The 16,755-nt window shown below is 34.8% G+C and overlaps 1 protein-coding gene across 1 annotated transcript in view; it reads left to right on the top strand.

Moving 5' to 3' along the window:
* Positions 1 to 16,755, top strand: part of LOC120530405 (inactive ubiquitin thioesterase OTULINL-like) — a 77,546-nt gene that overhangs the window by 30,003 nt on the left and 30,788 nt on the right. The window contains exons 2-4 of the mRNA XM_039754884.1: positions 8,374 to 8,530; positions 12,612 to 12,631; positions 12,723 to 12,814. Of these exons, the coding sequence (XP_039610818.1) occupies positions 8,374 to 8,530; positions 12,612 to 12,631; positions 12,723 to 12,814 (269 nt within the window). The remainder of the gene's footprint in view (positions 1 to 8,373; positions 8,531 to 12,611; positions 12,632 to 12,722; positions 12,815 to 16,755) is intronic.

The raw sequence follows: 16,755 nt of genomic DNA, 5'->3' as shown, positions 1-16,755 counted from the left end.
AATTATTCAGAGAGCTGTAATATTATGAATATCATGTAATGGATTCTGTGTCCTGTTGGAGGAAGAGAAAGCCAGTTTAAGAAGCACGTAGTGATTCACATACATAGAGCACATAGAAGATCAAATACAAAACAAAGCATTTAACTTAACTACTTTAGTTACGATGGGATTTGAGAAACTAGTAAATTAAACGATTTTAAGATGAAGTTTATGAAGTTCTACTTTAATGACAAAATAAACTACGTGATTAAAGTGGAAATTTCTAGATTAAAGTTGACATTTCGTGCTTTTTCCCCACTGTGTGCCTTTTTTTTGTCTCTGTACCCTAATAAGCTGTCATATGACACTCATACGGTTGGCTACGATTCGCCTTTTCATGGCGACATTGATAGGTGATTTCTTTTTTATTTTGGGCACTGTGCGACTTTGTGAGCTTGAGCTTTTGAGTTTCTCCGACATGCTATGTCACTCGATCATCTTCCTTTTCTCATTTATACCACTGTTTAAACCAACAAATAGTACATTTTTCCTTACCTCCACTTGGTATTAGCTGAAATTGTTCTATTTTTCCTCGTGGTTTTGCCATTGTCTTTTCACAGAACTCTGAGCTTAAGGGCTATTTACATTGATTTACATATTCAAAGAGGCGTAATTCTGGGAGGAGTTGGGGTGGGACAGCAGGCGCGTGCACGTGCGTTACTTTTCACACTGATCAGGATTTATGTAGCGGAAGAACGTGGAAGTTTGAATACGCACAGATTCCTGCATTTGGATTTTTCTGTGTGTATGCACATTCCCGCTTTTGTGCTTATGCCATGTTATAGTGTGAGTTCTACTCACGGCGTTATATATGAGGCCCCTGGACATTGACACAAATTGATGAACATACACAAGCCTGGTCTACAGCAGAATTAAGTAAAAAAAAAAGTACAGCAGTATTTTTTTATATTCCCCACTGTATGCTCAAGTAATTAAAAACTATTGCCAATACAGTAATAATCCTATTGCCCTTCATTCACTCAGAATATGGAACCAATGTAAGAAGCATGTTAAGACAGAGAAGCTCTTATTTCTTGCGCCTTAATGTGACATCCACTTTTTTTCCACTCTCTCAAACATACACAGTATTTAATGTTTGGAAAATGTCTGGGATTAAACCATTTACAGACTCTACATAGGTAATATTTTTGCATCCACTTTTAAGTCAGTGGGTAGCTGATGTCCTGTACTATTTGAAATTGGAAAAAAAATAATTCTTACTCAGAGGATCTGTTCAAAACATTTTTAATATAACAGTAATATTTTAGAATAAGCTTCTATATTGGGTAAAATGATCCTCTTCCTTCCTTGCTGCTTTTAAAAATTGGTTTTGGTGGCTGGCTCTCCTCTCTTTCTTTTGGTTAGGAGTTGAATTTTGGTTTTGTTAAGTTTGATTTGATTATTTGGATTGTTATTTGCTTTTAATTAAAATAAATAAAAAAAACAATATTACAGTAGTGACGAAGAACTTGGAAAGATCTTCAAACAATGCCATACAGTCATGCCTTTTGTTGCATCTGTGTTATGATAAATGACTTATGTTGTCTAGGGCAAAAATGGGATTGAGAGTTACAAACATAAAGTTTTATCCATCTTTAAATTTTACTGTGAAGAAATGAGAGATGCAAAATGGTTTGTTAATATAGATAAAATTAAAAGAGCCCTATGATTATTCATATTCATATCAGATGAATCATCTGCTTTTTTTAGGTAGAAGAAATGAGCCTATTTTCAGACATTAGAATTTAAAACTGCAGATAAATAGACTATTATTTCATACATAGCCTTCTTTACAATGTTTATGAAATATGGATCCTGATCATTGTGTCCAGCAGACTCTTAGCCATTTGGTTTCACAGAACATCATGTACATTTCACATGTTTCACTTATGAAATTTCAATCAGTTAAAATTGTAAACCCTGGTTTTTACATAAACATTTTTATTTCATTAATAGGGATTTATATTTAATATGTAGAGTTCAGAAAAAAAACCTGTATAAAATGGTATTTTGCCTTCCTGGAGAAGGCCATTACTTCTTCTTCAGTTCAGCTACTTCTGTAGGTACACTAAATACAGTATGTTCATTTTTTATCATTGTCTTTAGAAAATGAATGTCTTGTGTTGAAAAAACTCAAAAGCGTCATCAAGATTTTAAGCCACATATCTTAACTTAGTTTGATCTTCAAACACTGCTACAACAGGGAAAAACCTGTTTATAGAAGCTTAAAGCAATGATCCTATAATTACTTACATACCTTTAGAATATGCTTAGAGTGAAATATTTATATATTCTTGTAGTATATGTAATAGCCAATGATGTTTGGCTGCCAAAATTTAAGTGCTTGAACCGATTCACTATTTTTTGTTTATTAACCTCAGGTTTTTAGCAAATACATTTGGTATAATCCAGCATGCCTTATTTTACAGGTAAAAATGAACTTTTCACTTGTTTTTAATAAAAACTTTTTTATTTTCTCACATTTATGTACGATATTTTAGATGATATCTCATAATTAGGAAAAAAAGTTTGTAATTGAGTAACCTTTTTTGTATGTTAGATTCAAAGGTTTTAATGTAAAGAAGGCAGAATTTAAAGAATAAAGTAGTTATATTAAGTCATAAGGGCTCCTGAGATTGGTGATGTGTTAGAGGTTGATAAAGGGCATGCAAGTTAAAATTTTGTTGCACTCTGTACATGTGAACCTAATGACCATGCAGTATAAATCTTTAAATCACACAACTCTTTAAATAAATCAGACTTAGAAGTCAGTCAATCATAGTTCCGATTGACAGTTGGATTAATTTTTGAACTGCACAGTTAAGATTAAAATTCTGTTAAAAATATACAGTTTAATTGGCCAGTGATGGAAGTTGACCCATGATTGTAACACACTGTTAAATGACAACTATAGATGTTAAAATCAAAAATTTTTATAAAGATTCAGGAAAGTCAAGTGTTAGGTTTTGCAGTGCACTAGCTCTAGCATCAGTACTATGAGTCGTTTTCACATGCATTTTCTCCTCATGTTTTTCTCATGTGTTCATAGGTCTATAGGGTCATTATTGCTGTGTGTGTTCCCAAGTACTTCTTCTACTTGCAGTCAGGCAATATCAGCAATATCAGCTTTTACTTGGTACTACAAATATGATAAAAACTAATACTGTAACATTTTTGGAATTTTGCTTTTGACTTGGAACCAAACTATCGTTTCTTGTGACATTACTAGTTCCATGACAGTCATTCACTTTCGACCTATCAGGCTGACAGATGGCAGACTTTTTATGTTCAACTTTAAACATTTTGCATGTATTTTTTGTGAAAAGGGAAATATCTTTTTTTATTCTAACAGAAGATTTTGTGTCCTTTTTTGTACACTTTCTAGAGTTTAAATCTAAAAGATGAAGGGGAATGATTATCCTAGAACAACAACCTCTGCTTCCCCTGGAACACGTTTTCCAAATAATGTGTCCAGAAGGTCTGCTGCATTGTGCAAGACCCTTATCACCTATTTCATGAATTTGTCATTCGTTTGCCATTAGGAAAAATATACTACAGCATCAGAGCCAGATGTGTCATGTTTTGTCATAGCTTTGTTTACCCAAGCTGTCAGACTCCATAACATGATGTGGACCTCCTATGATTTTCCATCCAGCCATAACATCTTAGGCCACAATCTCTCACTCCAGTATATGCACTTTATCTATCATGTCAAAAGATCAGTCACTGCACTGATCTGTGGAAATTTCATTTAAATGGGTCCTTTACAACATGTTTAACTGTGGCAGTTAACTGGACTGGCATATTGCTTATTTACATAGCATGTTCCATAGTTTTGTCTGTTTGTGCATACTGTCTTGTCTTATTTGCACTATGTGTGTACTCTGTGAGCCCTTAGCTTCATCATTTCCTCTCTCTTTATAGGTGTATATGGTTGGAATGACAATAAAGTTTACTTTGACTTTGACTTTGAAGAGAAATAGCAAGATGATAATATCAGATTACCCATGTACTATACTGTGCAGTTTAAAAATGGCATGATCAGAAAATTAAAAAACACATTCTGAAATCTTTGAATGGGTAGTCGTCAAAAGCTGGAAAAATCAAACAAGTCAAAGTACCAAAGTACAACATATAAAGCACTTCCCTTTAGAAGTTCTGGCTAAAAATGTTGTAACCATACAGCACTCTTTAACAATCACCCATTAACACAGTGAAAGGTTTGTTTACAATCCAAAATTTTGGACAATGTGTAGAGCATGCAAGCTAGTGATCTCAAAGGAGGCAGCTTTCTGTTATCAATGATCTCTTGCTAACAGTAATAAATGCACAAATTGGCAGTGCATTTTAGAGTTAAATTGAGGTATTAGAAAATAAAAATAGTACAAAAAATATTGAAACCTCAACAATTGAAATTATCATAATATGTACAGTATAACTTTTTTGCACCTAGAAAAATCTTAGTCGTTACAGCCTATAGTCAGAGTGTCTTGAATGAAGGAGTTTTCATCAGAATTAGAAAACTGTGTCTTCAAGTAAGAACGCAGATATTATCAGACTATTAAGGATGGGTGCAGAATCAACAAGTCAGTTTTCTAAGTGGTAAAAGATAATTAAAATTCTATTTAAAAAAATAAAGTTTAAGCAGTCACAAAAATATAGCAACGTTACAAGGCACAGAATTAATTTATCCAGAAACTGTTTTCAGTTCAACGCATTATTCCCTTCATTATACTTTCATATTAAAACATCCAAAGTTTGTATCACTTTAATGAACTGGAGACATTCATTATTGTCTCTTTCTTTATTTCATCCAAGCAACAACGTTATTAAGAAAAAAAAAATTTATTTGAAGTTTTCATTTTAAAGGAGGGTTGGCGCAGTGGTAGCGCTGCTGCCTCGCAGTTAGGAGACCCGGGTTCGCTTCCCGGGTCCTCCCTGCGTGGAGTTTGCCTGTTCTCCCCGTGTCTGCGTGGGTTTCCTACCATAATCCAAGGACGTGCAGGTTAGGTGGATTGGCGATTCAAAATTGGCCCTAGTGTGGGTGTGTTTGTGTGTGTCCTGCGGTGGGTTGGCACCCTGCCCTGGATTGGTTCCTTTGTTGGCTGGGATTGGCTCCCGTGACCCTGTATTCGGATTCAGCGGGTTAGAAAATGGATGGATGGATTTTAAAGGACAACCTAAATTGAGTAATCTATCTGGTGCTCTTAATGTTGCACCAGCTAATGTGTCTAGCAGCCAATCAGCTGATTATTTTTTATGTTTAGTGTTTTAGCCTGCCTGGTAGAGTATGTCTAACATGTAAAATGTTCAATGCTAATGTGACCCCACTGGGCACTTACTGTATATCAGTTTAGATCACCACCAACACTGGAGAAAGAATGGAAGATGTGTAAATAATTGCTATTCATTGAGAATGAATGCAATGATCCTTCTGTTCAGTGCAAAGGGTGTGTATTTAACTGAGAAGTAAACTAATGCACAGAAAATACTGTTAAAAAACTCTATAAGGACCTTAACATGTTATTGCTGAAATCACAGAGATGATGTAAAAGGAGTTACCACTATTCTTGACTCATTTAATTCAGGTAATGATAGTTTCTTTTGTATCTTTCCTACAGCTTCACATTTTACCTTATTTAGCTAATTTAACTCTTCCACAACTCACCTCAACCTACCTTTCCTTCAGAATGGTCTGTAGTAAGCTCAAACAGAAATGCTAAAATGCAGTTCACATTCTGATTGTTCAACAGTAAGATAAACGACCATGTTATGACTGTTTCAAAGCACTGTCACTTAAAGTTAACTTTTAGAATTTTTGTACACTTCGCAAATAATTCAAATGATCTTCTGTGAGGTTTTCATATCAATAACAAGTAAGATGGGTGCCACTCAGCAGAATCAATACAAAGAAAAAAAATATTTAATTGTTCAAATGAATTTGTGCTTGTAAAGAATATCATGCCATTCTGTATGCAATATGACAATTTTAGATTGCTCACTTATGCCATCTTCAGTGAAAGAGATGCAGTTGCAGTGTGAGAACTGTTGTGTTCGTTTAGTTCTACATGACATGGTTGTGTGTAAAGAAATATTTTTTCTTTCCAAAACAATTTATATGTTTTCAGAATAAACAGATCACAGTTTTTTTCCACCAGTTTTCTCTTTATATTATATAGCAAATTTTCCTTTCAGGAGTTTTTGTTAATCCTGTATTTGCAATTGTAATAATATTTCTAGCCTATATTTCTACTATTGCACACCTGAAAGACATCAATTAAAAAGTAAAACAAAAATCTGAAAACATTGTTTTTATTGCTAAACCAGTTTTTTTTTTTTTTTAAATTTAACAAAGTAACTAAAGAGTCTCTATCCTCCTAACAAGGCCTCTCTTTAGAATGCAGCTTCTTTACTTTATCTAGTAAAAATGACCAGTCACAAGCCAAGTGACATTCACTCTCCGAAGTACCATCTAAATACCCAAACTTGAACAAAGAGATATAACTCAATGATTGGCAGCCTTGATGGACATAACTGAGCCAGTAGACAATCAAAAAGGATGGGCTTATGTGAACCCAAGAAACTAATGACTCTGTCCTTAAAAACCATCAAGCCCATTTCCCAGCCTTGTCCATAACTTCTGGTCTGTAGAACAGAGACCCCATAGCATGTTGCTGTAACTAATTGTAGAGCAATCCCTTATATTCTAAAGGGTAACTGTTGCTGGACTGGAGAAATTAAAGACCATAAAAGCAGTTGGATTAAGTGTGCTGTTAGTTCAAACCTTGCTAAGATAGCAAGTAACCCCATAGAGGAAGACTGTACATAAAAGCTAAGTGTTAGCCTTGCCAACGAAGGGAGCTTACTGACTACTAGCTGACTCAGCAGGTATAACTTTGATAGTAACCAAGGACACTGTGTGTGAAAACCTCAAAGAGAAAAGTGCAATACCACTTACAACCAGAAGGTGCAACCAAGGTGGCGAAGGAGAACAAACAAAGAAAAGCACACTGAAGATTCTTTCATGTCTCTGGAGAAAGCCAACCATGAAAGAAACATAGCATCACTTTAATCAAACCATATGTACACCTATTTTGTTTCTGAGAGGTAGTAATCGTAACTTTAAAATAAAGCCAGCTAATGTATTATGGTATTGGTGTCACTGTAACTAAAAGGTAATAGTAACTAGCTAAACAATCTATCCATCTTTACCACAAGAACTGAAACATCAGAATTCAGAAGTCATGTGTCTTTTTCTATAGGAGAGAATATTACAATGCCAATATTACATTACGCAACTATGTTTGGTAAAATATATATATATATTTTGTGTATGTATATATTAAAATGTACCAAGCAGTTATGTGGGAATAATGTACTTTCTTCTTTTTAACAATATTTTTATCTTGATTTTCATTCTACTTTTCTAGGTGTTCTAATTGTTTAATTAATCCATTATTTACTAATTAGTGGGTCTGATGCTAAAGTACTTGCAGCCTTTGATTATTCAGTGTTGTTTGTCAGCATGTCTGCTCTGCTCGTTTTTAATTGTCATTAATAAGATACAAACACAGGGGGGGAAAACTGCACAGAGAAAGGGCAAAATATAATGAAATCAACAAAAGAGAGTTAAGCATTTAAATGTATAGCAAAATTAGAAATATTTTTAAATGTCTTATAAATATAAAAATCATGCTGTTGTGCTTTTCTGAATGTGAAATAAGAGAAAAATTATACCAGCTAATTAAATGAGATCAGTGCTTTCATGTGTTGTCACTGATTAGGAATTTGGTTGGAACAAAAACGTGCAGGCACAGTGGCTCCCCAGGACCGTGGTTGGGAAACACTGGTCTTAGTCATTAGGTGTGTCACATTAGGGTTCACGGGAACGCACCACTGACTGCCGTGGACTAGCTAAGATTTCATAAATGAAGGATAAAACTGAAAATCTCTAATTTGGCATGCCCTTAAAAATGTGTAATTTCACATTGTTATCGAGAATGAAGACTACAAAAACTCCTTATACTGTCATAATTTTATGTTTTATGTTGTTTATTATTGTCCTTTGTGTAAATATAAATATATATATATTACGATAATTATGTGGTCAGATCAATTCCTTTCCAATGATAGATAGATAGATAAATAGAATACACTTTATTTGTTCAGGGGAAATACTTGAATTACTTGTTATTTTATATGTACTTTTCCTTTCTCCTAGTGGCTTACAGAAACACTTTTCCTTAATATTGCAGTAAACAAAATGGGCCTCGGTGGATATGTTTTTTTGTAAAGCTAACTCTTATTTTGTGCATTGTTCTGTTTCCTTTCCAGAAAGGAGTCCATTTCAGACCACTCTGCACTCCTTCTCTCAGAATACTGGCTTCATATGGAGAACACTGACAGAAAAGTTAAAATCTGCTTGTCGTTTCCTGCTTGGGTTATGGTTCATCAAGGGGCCATACATTTACATTGCCCGATTAATAAGAGAGTAAGTCAATACTGTTATCAGGAATCTGAAGACAGAATATTTGCAACAGTGTAATAGTGTTTTATAGCTTATAAATATATTGTGTTGTATGTAAGGAAAAGAAAATTGTTTGAAGTGAGGCTGGCTGTTGTTGACTCACAATCACAGTCTTAGTCATTCTCACTGCAGATAGTGCAATCAAATAACAAACACATTAAAAAGCAACATGTAAACACATCATCATTAGACTGTGCTACTAATGCTGACACCGATCATCTTCATGGTCGTTCCAAGTATACCTTCTGGCATTCCACAGTTGTTGTGGTTACATGTAATAATCAGAGCTCAGTCATTCTTAAATTAGTTAGCACAATCAAATCACAACTACACTGAAATGGAAGCATGTAAACACAGCATAAAGTTGACTGAAACGCTATTTTTGTTCTTAGAATAATTGAGACTGTGATTGTGAGTCACCAACATCTAGCTCTGTTCCAACCTGTGGATACCAGAAAGTATACTTAGAATGACTATGAGGACAATTGGGTGTTATGGTAAGTGGCACAGTCACAGATAGTATATTCATGTGCCTTATTTCAGTCAGCTTGTCATTTGGCTTGCTCACGTATCTTCTGATAATATCTTTAAACTTCTTGCCTTGGCATGAAACTGTATATTAATTTTGTAAGAAAATGTAAAAGTATGTACTGTATTATGAACTTTCCTCCCACCATTTTTTTTCCTATTAAAATTTTTTTTCCATAAAAAATCTGTTTAATTTCCTTGGCATTATCCTGACTCAGGCACAGAATTTCATGTAATTAAAGTTAAGACCAACTCAGATTCAGAGTGATGTGTAATGATCCGCTTTATAGTGTTAAGCCCGAATTATGCTTGGGACAGAATTCTGCTGCTATTTAGTGGATAAAATAACATCATGCTGCAAAAAAACATGACCACTGTATGGAAACTAAAAACTCAATGGCAAACTAATAGACATTAAGCCAGTTTCAGAACAAACTGCAGCTGAACCATTGCTCAAATCAAACAATATTAACGACAGTGTGAACTAATCATTAGATGTTGACCCAGACAAAGAAAATGCAGTACATTCCAACCTGCCAAGTTTTGGTGATGTTCGTGTTTGTTGTCAGCTTCACTCTCCTGCTAACAAACCTTCACCACTTTGTTGCTAATTTGTGGAAACCTTGATCTAAAGGTGTCTGTTCATCGTGATTATCTGAACTATTTACAATTTTTTGAAGATAATCTGGTGGAGAAAATAGTTCTAGAAACAAACCTCTATACTGAACAGTATCGAAAAGCCACAGAAAATCATTTGCTTTTCACAGTCACTGCCAGTCTGTCACTGCAGTTGATATTTGAGTTTTTTTCAGTTTCCTGAAAACCATTCCAGAGATGGTACTGCCTCACAAACCAGACCCATTGTTGCAGACAATGTTATGAGTGTGTGTCATTTTTCACTCATTATGAAATACTTGCATTTCACTAATAACAATGACTTTGGTAAGGCCAATCACCTATCACTGAAACTATAAAAACTGTGGGATGTGTATCTTGCTATTATCAAAAATATGCAGCAGGTGTATATTCCTGATCACGACATAAGTATTGATTAAAGTCTCATGGGTTACAAGGTAAGGCTGTTATGGATAGTGTACAACACAGCCAGATGGGTAAGATTAGATACCAACTTCAACATGCTGTGCAAAGCAAGCTCTAGATACATCTGGAATATTATAAAATAATCTTTCTACATCTGCTTGAACAGTGCCTATGTACATCGGTGACTGTTTCAACACATATCACACAAAGCACATACTGTATTCTAAATCTGCATCAGTTCGGCAGTGGACACTAGTCATACCTTTCCTACTGTGATTATGCTGACATTTTTATTTATATGTTTCTGTTACACAGAGTAACATTTTTTGTTAAAGTTTTTGGATTATTTTTCTGGGGGGAAAATATAACAATAAGGAAGTTAATTACATGCTTGTTATAATATTCATATTTGGTTGCAACTGCATTACCACTTTAATGACTAAACATTTTGTTACTTACACTTAAGAGAGTTCAGAGTTTTCTACTGTATATATAGTGTATAATTGAAAGATAATTTGCATTAAAGTTTTATTTATTATTTTGGTGCATTATTTCCAAACATAGCACACATGTCATGTAATCTTACATTATACAATTTACCTTTATATTGTCACCTACACAACTGGTCGGCTCAGAGTGCTGACACAATTGTTAAATTCAAAGAAGGAATGATTCTTAATGACCAACTTCAATGTATTTAAATAGTGTCTCTTACATATTTTTATATCTGTTTCCTGTCCCTAGTCTTAATCTCTTAGCTGTTTTAAAAACTTAAAAACTTTCTTGGTCTTCTTGATTTACACTTTGACTGAAATTCAAATTATGGCACTGGGAACTTAAAAAATAAAGGCATTTTTCTTTACTTAAATGAACAATTAATAGTACAGTATAAAGAATCAGGGATTATTCTGCTTATTGTGTGACCTTTCATAGTAATTGTATCTACAGTATTTGTGATTTAACATTAATAAAGCAAACAGATAATTTAATTGAATTACATTTTAATTTTAAATCTAAATATAATATTTTGTTGATATATGTACATGTATATTATACAGTATAGACATACAGTACTGTGCAAACATCTTAGGCATCTTACTTGCTTCTGACTCTGCAAGTTATTCCAGACAGGCTTGATGATGTTGAAATCAGGGCTCATTTGGCTGCATACAATTTGTTGCATGTATTTCCTGTTTCTTTTTTTGGCCACATATAATTTTTTTATGATTTGGCTGTGTGCTATGGCCTTTGTCATACTGCAAAATAAAACTGGCAGATCAGAAGCATCTCTGATGGTACTGCATGATCGATAACTCATCAGACCAGTGTCTTCTGCCATGTTTCTCCATCCAAGTGTGGTCAAAACTCTTTCATGAAGACAACTTCTGATACGACTACTCTAGACTGTAGATGGGTATACCAGGGTCCCATGATATTTGCATGTTTTCAGCTGATAGTGGTACTAGACATCTTCCGATTTTAAAGGGAAGCAAGCCTGATGAGCTTGATGCTATATATGCCTACAAATATCTTACTTTTTAACTGGAAAGTGGTATTTTTTCTCTGTTAGTTTTTTTTTTCTTGAAGGACATTCAAATATCTTATTGTATTACTGATTTTTTGTATTAGGTTTATTTGAAACTCTTAGGTTTTTCTCTTTTCTTTTGTCAGACTAATCCAAATGACATAAAATGATTAAACAAGTAATGGTGTGAACTGTTTAATGTGACTAAGACTTTTGCATGTGCTATATACTGTATAGTGGCACAGAAACACCTATTGATAAATTTTAGTACAATTAAGTTGAACTTCGCTCATTCATTCATTTTCAGACCATGTTTGTACTATATAGGGTTAGAGTAGGCCAAGAGTCTTTCTTGAAAAAAGAAGAACAAATTTGAAAGAGACTGCAAACCTTTACAGGGTAGCCATTCTCATACATATGGGTCCAATATAGAGCCAATGTTAGCCTAGACAATGTTAATCTGTCATTTAATTTAAATCAATTATAAAGCTATTTACTTTATTTAATCACTTACTGTTTAGGCTTCAGTGTGTTTAGTGTAGATGTTGTTGTGTATCTGACTATGTGGCACTGCAGTTTCTACTTGGGATGAACATTTTTGATGTTTAATTAATGAATCATATATTTTAGACATCCATATAAATGTCCATGTCTTCATGTGTCACCATTTGACCTACAGTATGAATCAAATGTCCAGAACTCTGACATTTAGTACTAGGTTAGTGTCCAGAGGAAGTCCTGTCTTGCCAAAAAACTATAAATGTTTTGCTGTAGAATCACAATTTCCACAGTAAGGTCAACATACTGCCATGGAACAGGGCTAGAATGATGATTACATTACTGGATGTCTTTTTGTGATACTAACATATTACTACTGTAATAGTAATAATTAACTAACAGGAATTCATCAATGTTCCTTACTGATTCCGTTTTTTTTCTGTTCACTTTTAGCTGCAGTGGAATAAGCAGAAGTAAGATCTTTTTATATTTTTCATTTTCTGTTTTATCTTTTAACATTAAGCCAAGTCTGATTGTTTTTGTGTTGTTTTTGTCTGAATACAGGATCGCTTAGCGTGTCCCCAAAAATGGATCTTATGACATATTGTGATTTTGAATGGAAAGGAGGTACACCCCACGCAGAGAAAATAAAGAAGGTAATATAAGTCATCAATCAGAATATCTGAACTATTTATTTTTCCTTGTTTCCATTAGCCTGTTTTCATAGAAAATGTAGTGCTACACCCAAGGTAGCCTTGATCATCTTTGTATAGTCCACACAGAAGCATTTTAACCGTTTTTATATATAGGGTGGTCCAGATCTAATTATGCAATTTTCATTACACTATAACTTATTAAGTTTATTACATAGAAAATTACCTGAAAAATCCCAGACCATCGAGAAGTGTGTGAACTGACGACATGAAGAATCGCCTTCGCGCTGAACTGGAATTGTCCCGGCATACATCAAAGTCATCCAGACGATCTAGATCTACATAATTAGATCTGGACCACCCTGTATATGTTTTTCCTTTTACAGTTATATTACAGGGTTTACAATGCATGATAAATACTGCAGTAAAAATAACTTTTATAAGGAATCTATAAACTAATAATGTTGACATTAGAATACAGTGATTTGATTAGCACTGCAGTCTTGCAAGGAAGGAGCAATTCCAAATTGGGATATCAGTCAACAGTGCGGCACATTCATGCTCATACCCACACTCTCATATACCGAAGCCCAATTTAGAGTTCAAATTAACCCAGTGTGGGTGGCAAAGTAGTATAGGGGGTAGCATGACTGTCTGTCAACATTTTAATTGTGAGTTCAGATCCTGGTCTGCACATGCTCCCCTTGTCAAAATGGTTTCTTCTGTAGTTACTCTGGTTTTCCTCCCACATGGCAGAGATTTGTGTGTTAGGTTAATTGCCCTTATATAAGATAGCATACTGTATGTGTGCATGTGTGTGTGTGTGTGTGTGCATTCATGTACGTTTGTGCTAGGACAGACATCAATGTCCCACTCACACTTGTAGACAGATTGGAGAAACCTAAATTCCCTCATTAATTATGAAAAAGTTGGAATGAGGAATATCATGTTAAAAAGTATATTGGTCTACGTATGTTCTACCTTTGAAAAATAGCAGATCCATTGATGTAAGTTGATCCTAGGGCTTTTTTTCCTAACTCTCTCTCTCTTTGTTTCCCATGTAAGTCAAGGAGCTTGGCCATTATTCAGACTGCATTCCTTTAGAAAAGAGAGAACAAGCACATTACAACTTCTAATAGGCAAATGTCTCCCTGTAACACAATGCTACAAAACACTCCCATGACTATATACTGTATACAGATAGACATATTAGATATAGATATATACAGTGTTGTCTATGTATATATAAAAAAGCTTTATATAAGTGCCTAGTTTAATTATATTATAGACTAGCAAAATACCGCTAGCGGAGAAGTAGTGTGTTAAAGAAGTTATGAAAAAGAAAAGGAAACATTTTAAAAATAATGTAACATGATTGTCAATGTAATTGTTTTGTCACTGTTATGAGTGTTGCTGTCATCAAGGATTTGATTATCATTATTTCTTTCAATCAGGTTTGTATTTGGAGGATGTGTTGTGTTTAAGTTACATTCCGTGTATGTCAACCGTTGTAAAGATAACAGGTTTCATTCATTGAAGTGTTCACTACCCAAATCGCTACTTTGAATCTAAGATGTTTAACAGGCATTCCCAGCATTAAGTTGTGGATTTGCCTGCGAGTATTTAGCGACATTATGTCTATTAACTTGTGGATTTTTCTGCGAGTATTTAGCAACAGCGTCTCTGTGAACTTGTGGATTTTTCTGCAAGTATTTGGCGGCAGCGTCACGAAGTTGTTTCTGTCTAGCTACATCAGAAAATGTACCACGACGTCTGACACGCCTCCTTTTTACTGTTTTCTCACACCTTGGATTGCTGCTGTCATAATCGGTTTGAGTTTCATGGTTTGTTTCAATTACCTTAATATTTGCAGGAGTTGTGTTGAAGTGACATTCGGCATCTGTCAAGTGTTGTAAGCATACAACCGGCTTCATCGATAACTTCGCATCCAGCTTTGAGAGTTGAAACATTCATAAACATCAAAGTGTCCACTACTCAAATTGTCACCTGTGAATCTAAGATGTTTAAGAGGCATTGGCGGTTCTGCAAAGATGTAAAATATTTGGCCATTTCGGTACACTTGAAAGCAACAACCAAACAATTCAGCGGCAGCAATCAACTCACATGCAGAAGCATAGGTGAATGGCTTAAGCATTTCACTCTTATAGTGCCCCTGTGTAGTATAATTATCTCCTGTACCGTCATCAGTCCACAACTTGAACCTGTCCCAGTCATTGAATACATAAGACACAATGTTCCTCCGGATATCAAGATTGAGCCTGATATGGTCGTGCAATATAACACAGAGAATGTAAAGGCAGGCGGCATCTCCGGGCATGGAAACCACTCGGTAAGTGACAGTTCTTTGATCAATGGTGATTACCTCAGTAGACATGTTAATGGAAGTACGGTTGTAACAATAAAGGAAATCGGTACCTGAACAGTAAACTAAGTCTAAAATACCTACACAATACTTATAATCGTAATAAACGAACAATAAAACAGTCGAGAAGCCGTGGAATAAATAAAAAGGCTGCAGTTATCAGCAGGGAGACGTGAATACCGTGGCGAAGCAACGAATGGAATGTAGAGACCGGAGGGACGGATGGCCTTATATGGGCAGGCAGTCAATTACGTGGGAGGCGTGGGGATGGGGGACGCTATATAGGCAGGCAACCAACTACGTGGCGACCGAGCTGCAGGCTATGGACGTATATATGTACGTAAGTAGGATTCAATTATGACCGTTACGCGGAGAATTTCAAAATTAAACCTGCTTAACTTTTGTAAGTAAGCTGTAAAGAATGAGCCTGCCAAATTTCAGCCTTCAACCTACTCGGGAAGTTGGAGCATTAGTGATGAGTGAGTGAGTCAGTCAGTCAGTCAGTGAGGGCTTTTTATTAGTATAGATTAGGAGGCTTCACAACCTGCTCGCTTTGCTCACCAACCCCCGTGTTTGTTTTTCTGTATACACACTTTTAAGATTTTTTTTCTCTTAATTGTTGCTATTTCATTAGTGTCACTTTTATTTCAGAACTTCTGTAAAACAATATTTGGAATCTTTCGAGTCCCAATATGCTGAATCTTTTAAATGAGATCAGTGAGACATGTGTTTAATGACTTTGTACCGTAATTCAGGATAGGTTTCTGTTTGGAATTTCAGCACAGACAAAACGATCAACATCATCAGCAGTTAATAATTTTTTTTGCAAAGTAACCAATAAATGCATGTGAGGTAAACCACGTTTTTGAAATTCTCTGACTTAAACTTCAAAGCCTTACAATATTTACATACTTCTGACATATCACCTATGTCCTTATATTCGATCTCTATTCACCTTTTCATTATTTCTCTGAGTAATAATTTCTCTTTTTTTGCGGCAATGCAATGTTTACTTTCTTTGTTTTGACACTGTCGTTTTTTTCTGCTTTCATATTTTGTATCTTGCTCTGCATGTGTTTCGTGCCTACGATTTTTTTGAGTCTTTTGAATTCCAGTTTTCATTATCTCTAACCTGCTCTGCATGTGTTTGGCCCCCTTGTTTTTTAATGTCTTTATGACATTTTACTTTGTTTTCTGTTCTGTCTTTCATTTCTGACCTCGCTTTGTCCTGCTTTTTTTTCAATGACAACTGGTCCGTGGTGATTATTTTCCCTTTTTCGTGTAATAATTTCTGTTTGCTTGCGCTACTGCGATCTTTACTTTCCTTTTTTTATACTTTCTAATTTTCCTGCTTTCATATTCTTTAACTTTCTCCACATGTATATTGCGCCATGATTTTTTTTTTGAGCCTTTCGAATCCCTGCTTTTATAATCTCTAACCTGCTCTGTATCTGTATAGCGCCAATGTTTGTGAACATCTTTATGAAGTTCTACTTTGTCTTTTACTCTCTGTCTTTTAATTCTGACCCTGATTGGACATGCTTTTTTTTAATTCCACTTG

The sequence above is a fragment of the Polypterus senegalus genome, chromosome 5, assembly GCF_016835505.1.
Source record: "Polypterus senegalus isolate Bchr_013 chromosome 5, ASM1683550v1, whole genome shotgun sequence".
NCBI classification, from domain to species: Eukaryota; Metazoa; Chordata; class Cladistia; order Polypteriformes; family Polypteridae; genus Polypterus; species Polypterus senegalus.
This window is presented reverse-complemented; position numbering and strand designations above follow the sequence as displayed.